Source organism: Cygnus olor, chromosome 5 (genome assembly GCF_009769625.2).
Source record: "Cygnus olor isolate bCygOlo1 chromosome 5, bCygOlo1.pri.v2, whole genome shotgun sequence".
In the NCBI taxonomy this organism is placed as follows: domain Eukaryota; kingdom Metazoa; phylum Chordata; class Aves; order Anseriformes; family Anatidae; genus Cygnus; species Cygnus olor.
In genome coordinates, this window is record NC_049173.1 from 37,290,847 (window position 1) to 37,299,460 (window position 8,614).

Here is an 8,614-nt window from a genome sequence, read left to right on the forward strand (position 1 = left end):
GCGGCCGCCCGCCGCCCAGAGGCGGGAAAGCGCGGCTCCCTTATCAAAGATGGCGGCGCAGCCCGCTTCCCCCCTCCCCCCCCCCACTCCTCCAACGCGTCCCGCTCGGCTTCCACCCGCCGCCCTCAGCGCTTCGGCTTCAGGGGGCGCGCGTGCGCGGGGGGGCGCTCTAGCCCTTCCTCTCGCTGGTCGGCCGCGGGGGGTTGTGGGGGATCGGCGGGCGCCTGGCGGTCGGCGGCGGCAGAGCTGAGGAGCGGGAGCCGCGATGGTGAGCGGGGGGCCCGGGGGGCCCGGGGGGCTCCGGGGGGGCTCGGCCTGGCCGCACCGGCACCGGGGGGGGGCGGGGGGAGGCGGGGGAGGACGGCAAGGCCGCGGGGAGGGCCCGGCCCGGCAGCACGTGGCGGGGGGAGGCCGCGAGCGGGGGCTCGGGCCTGGTCCGGGGGTCGCCTCCGTGAGGGGGTTGCGCCGGAGCCCCTCGGTGCCCCGGGGCCGGTGGGAGAGGCCGCCTCGGCCTGGCTTTGGTCAGGAGTTTGGCTTCTGCTGCCCGAAGGAGGGAAAAAAGTCGCCGAAATCACTCCTCCTGCCTAGCAGGAGGAGCTGGAAGGCCCCTAAGCGTGCGGTGCGCTGCCTCGCTTCGCCAGGCGTCTTGCTCTCCCCATACCTCGTTCTTCTCTCTTTTTTCCTTCCCCCCCCCCCCCAGTTTCTTTTCAGGTAGGCTTCGCAATTGGCAAAATGCTCTTCGGGCAGATGCTGCCTGGCTCCTGCTCGTTGGGGTGCCAGTGCTGCCTCAACCGCTTTTACGGGGTTATGTCTGCAACTTTGTACTTGGAGAGCTTTCTAAAGAGCGCTCTGGGAGTTGAAAATTGGAGTAATATAAACCAGTTTGGAGTCTTATTTAACAACAGCCAGTACAACAGCGCTCTAAAAGAAAACACGAGAACACACAACAATGCAACACAATAAAGAGCCCGTACTGCACTCTTCCACATTACCTATTCCTATGGCATGACATTTTCGGTATCTTCCTCTGTTCTGGTTTTCTAACAATGAGATTTATATTCATAGAAAAAGCAAACAGTTTTTATTTACACTGATCTTTGTCCCTAGGCACGTATTCAGGGGGGCAGGTAAAAGTTTGAAGAAACCTCTCAGGTTTAGGAACTTGTCACATCTGTGATGGGAGAGGAGGAGCAATTTTACCAAATCAAGCTAAATTAGTTTTTTTTTTTCTGTATGGTAAAATAACAGGAAGTTCTTAAAGAAACACTTAAGATGTAATGCATTAATCCTGCAGTACAGTTGATCCCAATGTCAGTAATTTTGGTAGACCAGCTAAAGTGGACGAAGATCTTAAAAGCTAATTTGTACAATATAAACATGAAGGAATTGATTCTTTTATTGTTTGCTTTACTTCAGAGCTTCTAGCAGAAGCTGAGACATTAATACTTGTTAGAAGGAGAAATTTAAGTGGCAGTAACAGGATCAAAAGAAATACTAGCAACAATTTGGACTTGTTTTTTGATGTTATTGTAGTAATTATTGTTAGAGGCTCACGATCTATTGGTGTTGCTTTTAGAAAAGCTGAATTATGCCCTTTTTTTGTACAAGGGAATGAATAATTTCCAGGCTGATACGGATATTGAAAAGTTTGCGAAGAGAAAAATGATTTCAAGTCAGAAGCTCAAATAAATTCTGACTTGAAGTTCTGAAAGAACTGGCTTATGTGTCTGGCTCACTGATACTTTTTTTCTGTAGTCTGAGTATTGAGATAGTCTCAGAATAAATATGTTGATTTAACAGTCAAAGAATGGGAGGGGTATTTTGAGGTTGGAAAGCTTAAAGTTCTTCCCCACCAAGACACTGAGAGACTGGATACAGAATTCACTCAACTATGATAAAGTTGCTCATCTCCTAGTCAGTACAGTTTTATCTATACTTTCTTAGGTTTTGTCAAATAAACCCAACTTTTTTCTTCTAGTGTTAAAGTTGAGTTTGAAAGTACAAAGACCACAACTGCAGTTTGCAGGGCATTCTGCTGCTAAAACACGCAAGCTTTTATAGAACGCGCTGAACTGGCCGACAGACCCCATTTTTTATTAAGAAGGGATTCTTACTTAGATGCTCCTGGGAGATCAGAGTCCCAAGTCCTGGAAGCGAGGAGCCTGGTCACAAGCAAATACAAAGGGTACTGCTGGAAGTAGTTGTGACTGGATTTGGCAGTCCTTTGACTCCCTGGTGAGGCGTGCCTGGGACAGTGCAGCACACTTAGGAGCAGCTGGATACCAGCAGCCCTGGGGGCGTCCCGTTCACATCTAGCGTCCTCCGGTGTGCAGGGAAGCAGTCTTAGCAGATCTGGTCTCCTTCGTCTGATTTTCATTATAGCACAGAGCTCTGCATTCCCCTCCTTCATTTCTGAGAGGGGAAAAGTCTTACTGCTACTACTTCTTTCTGGAACTTTTCTTCTGAGCTCCTCCAAATCTCCTTCTCCCATGTTATGAATTTAAAAAACTGAAACCGTATCCCAGGTCGATCGTGGTATAAAAATTTGGACCATTTTCTTATAAGTTCTTTGCCATTTTTCTATCACCGCATTTGAGCACTGAAGTGGTACCTTTTAACTGTTCTGTCCAAAGCGTGGGTTATCAGCAGCTACCTAAATGAAGCCTGATAATGCATTTTGGTATTTCTTTCCAGTGTGTCTTACTCTGCAGTTCCCTGCACGAGTTTTACAAGTTGAGTACTCGCTTTATATATTAGCGCTGAAAGTGCTGGGTTAGATTAGCAGCACGGGAAATGCTGTTTTCTAGGGTGCTTGCAAACTTCCTATGATGTGTAACCTGTTAATTAGGTCACAGGCTGTGTACGCTTAAAATCTTGTTTGTTTAAATTACTTGCTGCATCCAAGTGAAAAATATTACAGAAATAATGCAAGCCACAGACCGTACAATCATCAAAGCCTTCCCTGCAGAAGAACAAGTTTACAGGCTGACATTTGGAACAGTTATCTGTGCCATAATTGCCCTTTCAGTAGGCTTGCTGAAGTGTTTAAAAAAAAAAAATCAGCACATCTGATTTGCAGGAAATAATCTTGAATACCAAGTGCGGATTTGTTAAAGAATTTGTGTTACCTCGAAGGTGAATAACTCCAAATAGCTCTTTGTGTTTGAATCTTTAAGGTGAGACTGACAGGGATGCTAATTTGGACTCCATCTTTGCTTTGTAGCTGGGGTACTTAATTCATACTAACAGCTTGCCTTTGGAATACAATAAGTAAATGCACGATGGGATAGCTTCCGTACATTGACTGCATCGCCTTGCTTTTCTGTTTAAGTAGAAACTACAATTTCCGCGTTTGATTTCTTCAACACAATAGCTGCTTTACTGATGATTTTACATTACACATTTTTAAAAGTTTGTGAGAACTGATAGGACTGATTGGAAACAAAAATATAACAGCTTATATGAAAAGTATTATTTGGAAAATGTCCGTGACCTAGATTGGTAGTTCAGTGTTTAATACTGTACTAATTTTTTTGAGTTATTTAGCCTGGTTAGTTTTGAGAAGACTGTGCAGTCTTAGTCGTCGTAATTAACCTTTACGTGCCAAAGATGTGTGGAAGCATCACAGAGTAACACTGGGAACTGCTGTGGTATGCTTCCCAGTTTGTGTAACGATCTGGTGGCCAAAAATAAAATTACAGCTTATTTTTCATTCAGATAAATAACTTCAAATTTTAAAAAAAGATTTTGAAAAATATTTTGTTTTCTTGTTTTGTTTTTCAGTCTCACACAATTCTACTTGTTCAGCCTACCAAGAGGCCAGAAGGCAGAACATATGCTGATTATGAGTCGGTGAATGAGTGCATGGAAGGTGGGTGCAATCATTGTAGTCTAAAACTATTGTTAAAATCCTGTTTTCGACATATTCTCCTACTTCCTTGGTAAGAGAATAAGATGCTGTTGACGTTTTCCCAAGGTAATTCGGAAAAAAAAGAAGCAAAAGTGTCTTATGTTTTTAATTTACTAATGTTTTAGCAAACTAAATAGTTATCCTTTCTTTCTAAAACTTCCTTGTGACGTTAAGTGTCTCCTTTTGGCTTAACTAGATTGAACCGTGTTCAGTTCATAAAAGTAGGCAATATTTATAGTGAGGCCGTGCAACAGACCGGTCTGAACATATTTCACTGCGCGATCAGATTCCAACTCTCACAAATTTTGGTGCTAACCATGCAAAGGAAAGATTTCTACTGGAAATAATATATACAATAAAAGCATGCTTGTAATTGAAACGTAGTTTGCAACCTGGTGGCTTCTGTGCCAGAAAAAAAAAAGTTGTGTGACTTTGAGAGAGACAGTGAGCGTTGGAGAAAAGATTGAAATACTACAGCTGTATAATTTAAATGTAAAAGTTCTCTTAGCATTAAAATCTAATTCCAGAAAGCTTTGCAAGACAAACAAAAGCATAAGAGAGATAATGTAAAACCCCCATGCTCACTTTAATATTACATTCTTTTCAAATGTATCAGAATTATTTATGGGATAGATTAAGTAAAACTTATGTAAATGTACAGACTTGCTCTGTCACTCTTATCTCAGTCACTGTGTTTGACTCTTTCATGAAGAATGATCTCTTCTGAGACTTGACCAGCTGTATTTAACAGTACTTAGTCTTTCTCAGGTGCTTGTACAGTAGAAATATATGTTGCAATTGCTGTTTAAAAGTTATTAGACGAAGTTCCAGACTTCACTTGGAGCTTACTGCATAGAACATTAAATCTACAACAGAACTAAATGGTTTTCCTTTAGATGATGATGCTCGTCATGCATCTTACCTAGTTTTATAGTATTGTGTTCAATGCAAGGAGCTAAAACAAAAGCATTTCAGCAACAAAATCTGAGTAAGTTCATGTCTGTTTTCATAGTACTCACATCTAAACTTTCTTGGCATCTGGTTCAATATCTGAAAAAAAGTGCAGCAAATACAGATTTTTTTTTGCTTTTCTCCAGTGCTGACATTATTGCATTATCAATCTTTTTTTCCCCCTCTGTAGGAGTCTGTAAAATGTATGAAGAGCATCTGAAGAGAATGAATCCCAACAGTCCATCCATTACATATGATATCAGCCAGTTGTTTGACTTCATTGACGACTTGGCAGACCTCAGCTGTCTTGTGTAAGTTCAGTTGTACAAATCTGTTTCAGTGACCCACAGAACTCTTCTGTATAAACTCTTACATGTTTTAGACTGGCTAGTCTGTTTAAATTGGGGCTGGATCTGCCTTTATGCAATTGGTCTGATTCTTAAGGAGGCAGAATGATTAATGAATTGTATTCAGCTGAAGGCTTTAATATCATTTTGGTGGTAGTCTATAGAAGTCACTTGCAACTGTTTACTTTGATTGAGATACAGCAAGATGGAAGCTTCTGTAAATCCTAGTTAAGTGATTGAGGAACCTATTAATCCAGTTGATCCCCCTAGCTAGTGGTTTGAGTGCCCTTGTGAATACATAATCTCTGATTCTCATCTGTGTGTTAAAGTTGTGGGCAGGCAAAGGTGGTCTTGTGTGCTTTCCATTCTGACTGGACTGAAATCAAGTGTTAAATTTCAGTATTTAGAGTGTAGCTAACATTGTGACTAAATCAGGTAGATCCTGGCTAATTTTTGTGCCATACATTTCAGAGCAATGGTTTGAGATGACGGTGGCATTGAATTTCACAGAAATTCTGTAGGAATATGGATACAAATAGCACATTCAAATAACCAAAACCACATCAGTTTGCTCAGCTCAAAATTCTAGGATCTCTTTTTAAGCCAGTGAGTATCTAGTGTGGACATTTCTGCAGCTGTACTGCTCTGTCTTAAATCCCAATGCAAGTTCTGTGCAGCTGCACAGTAAGCAATCCTTGCCAATTTATGCAGTGTAAAAAAAAGAAAAAAACAAATTGGATTGCTTTCCTTTGCATCTAGATGTACATACGGAAACAGATTACATTACTGATAGTGACTTGCTACAAATGCCATTCACCAAAGAGTTCAGTAGAATAAATAAATTGCTATGACAATTTCTGTGGTTACCTTGTTCTGCCATGTTAGATCTCCTGGTGTCATCGTACTAGGCTGATGTGGTTTGAAAGACATGCTTTGTTTTAGCATATTTAACAGACTGAAGACTATTTGCTTTAAGAAGTAGCGACTGATTTCTTGTACAGTCTTTCATATTTCTTAATAAGGCTTGTAAACTTAGTGTCATGCTACTTCGGCTTAGCGTTTTCCACCAGATGGCACACACAGCACATAACATACCAGACATGCCTTGCGCTTGCGGAGATTTGTGAAGTACTTGCTATCTGGTCTTGCAGTGTAGCATTATGAATGGATAGGGTGGAAGGGAGGGGAATAAATCAAACAATTCCCAAAACTAACATTTCTTACACTGTAATGAAATCGTTAATATATTGGTATACACTAAAACTCTTTCTATGGCCTTGAATTACTCATGCTGGGTTTTAAATAAGGCTTTCTTAAAAATAGTATGTTCAGGGCTTTGTCTTTTAAAGTAAGAACTGCAAATTATTCTGGATTGAGTTAAACAACTGGATTTATACTCAGCTGCTTACCAGTGACCACCTTACTGTTCTTACCCGATGAGAAATACCTGTAGCAAAATTGAGGGACTGGCTGGGACATTGGCTGAAAATACCATCTTTATAAAAAAAAATCACCTTTAAGAACTAAAGGGGGAAAGGAGGGCATTAATCTTCACAGTTAAGTTTATATGTTTTGCTTTTATTTTTCAGACTAATTCTGCTTCAGTTCAACAGTGTCTTGAGTAACCAAGTTCTTTAGCCCTGGCAAGAAATCTTGCTAGTGGTCTACTTTTATTGCCTGTCCCTGAGTAGTAAAGAAAATTAACGTGTAGGCTCTTGTCTTCAGTTTGCTTATTATGAAGTGTCCTTGTTTATTAGATGCAAGCTTGCCCTTGCTGCCAGCTGGCAAGAATCATTTGTCATCCGTCTATTAGACTGCCTTTATTCCTGGAAAATTGTGCTTTTATTCATTTTATTAAAAAAAAAAATCCAGGCAGAAGTGGAACACTTGAAAAATTACATGAACACTTGCTTGAAGTTAAACTGTTTGGCTCATTAAGACAAATTAAGTATAGTTTCCTGGTGGAACTATTCTTCTTAATTCTAAGTTCCAGAATATTAAGGTGCTCTGTTTTCTTTCTCCCATAAGTAATTACATTCATGAATTTAAATGCACAATGCAGTCTCTTAATAGTCTTTGGAGAATCTGGTTGTTTCAGGTTCTTACTGATCTGCTGGGTAACTTGTGAGTTGTTTTTTTAGGAAACAGAACAAATCTTTGATAAATGGCAATTCCCATTCACTTCTGATATTACTGATGTTCTGTATACAACTTTCTGCCTCGTACGCTTGAGGACACTTAATTGTCTGTGAAGTCTTTGTAGGAAGTGTTCCATGGAACAGACCAATATTACATGAGTTCTTTTCTTTTTTCTAGTTACCGTGCTGACACTCAGACATACCAACCGTACAATAAAGACTGGATAAAGGAGAAGATCTACGTCCTCCTCCGCAGGCAGGCCCAGCAAGCAAGCAAATAATGGGGACGCCATCCTTACGTGGGGCTGGGGGAGGGCTTGGACAACAGGTGTGTACAGAGTGTAGTAGTGAAAGTTTTGTATTATAGTCATCCTGTTGCCATCTTGTTAAACTCTTTAGTCGGGACTGAATGTATTGTTAGAGATGCAAGGATTTTGTTGGATTGACCTTTTTTTTTTTTTCAGTGTAAATGGGGAAGAAACTGCAACATCTTCAGCAGAGTTAATTTTTTTTTTTCCTGCTGGTTAGCTAATGGTCCTACCTTATTTGAACCCCTGGGGCTGTTCACATTGTACTTCACCACATCCACTGTATGTGCCCTTCTGTGGGGTTTCCAACATTTAGTTTTGTCCTTGAGGCGGTCTTAATGGGGAATAAAAAACTACCCTTTAGTTAAATTTGAGTGCTGAATTTTGTGTTTTTTCCTGCTATACCGTGAACTAAATCTTTCTTGCCCATTTGCTGAAGAATGGGGTTTGAAAGCATGTATGGACTGAACACCATGGTCATTTGCTGTATTACAGGATGGCTCTAAGTCTGGCCTTCCAAATTAATTTCTCTGGCCTATACTTGGCTGTCTTTCCTGGGGATCTTTGGGAAGCATAGCAACCCTCTTGTTCTTGCACTCTAAACTTGATCTTTCTTAGAAGGCATTTATCTTCAGGTAAGTGTCTGCTTGCTAGGACAGATGATGGCTAAGAGCAGGCTGATGTATCGCATCACAGACCCCATGAATAATTCTACTTCCAAGCTTCCCCTGAGAAAGGAACGGGCAAAGTGAATTATTCTGGCGTGAATCTTGCCCAAACTGTATTCCCTCTTTACAAGGGATAAGGACCTATCTGCTTGCATGCTCTGTAGAATGATACCCTCCCCCCTGCCTAAAACAGATGCAGCTGTGTTTTTTTCAGTACAGCAAGATTACAAATAGTGCTGGAGGATATATTAGACCAAGTAAATAGCAGGTAGAAGAGCAAGGCTAAACTGGT

At 41.3% G+C, this 8,614-nt stretch overlaps 1 protein-coding gene across 1 annotated transcript; it reads left to right on the forward strand.

The window, feature by feature from the left end:
• Window positions 1-124: 124 nt before the first annotated feature.
• Window positions 125-8,023, forward strand: ERH (ERH mRNA splicing and mitosis factor). Its single transcript, XM_040559970.1, has 4 exons — window positions 125-268; window positions 3,784-3,871; window positions 5,052-5,172; window positions 7,525-8,023. The coding sequence occupies exons 1-4, from the start codon at window positions 266-268 to the stop codon at window positions 7,625-7,627; spliced, it is 315 nt and encodes a 104-aa protein (XP_040415904.1). The 5' UTR covers window positions 125-265; the 3' UTR covers window positions 7,628-8,023.
• The last annotated feature ends 591 nt before the right edge of the window (window positions 8,024-8,614 follow it).

Bases quoted from the DNA above. Each gene is read 5' to 3' on its own strand.
- ERH (XM_040559970.1), top strand. The intron at 3,872-5,051 runs GTGGGTGCAATC...CCCCCTCTGTAG, and splicing joins GGTGAATGAGTGCATGGAAG to GAGTCTGTAAAATGTATGAA. The intron at 5,173-7,524 runs GTAAGTTCAGTT...TCTTTTTTCTAG, and splicing joins GCAGACCTCAGCTGTCTTGT to TTACCGTGCTGACACTCAGA.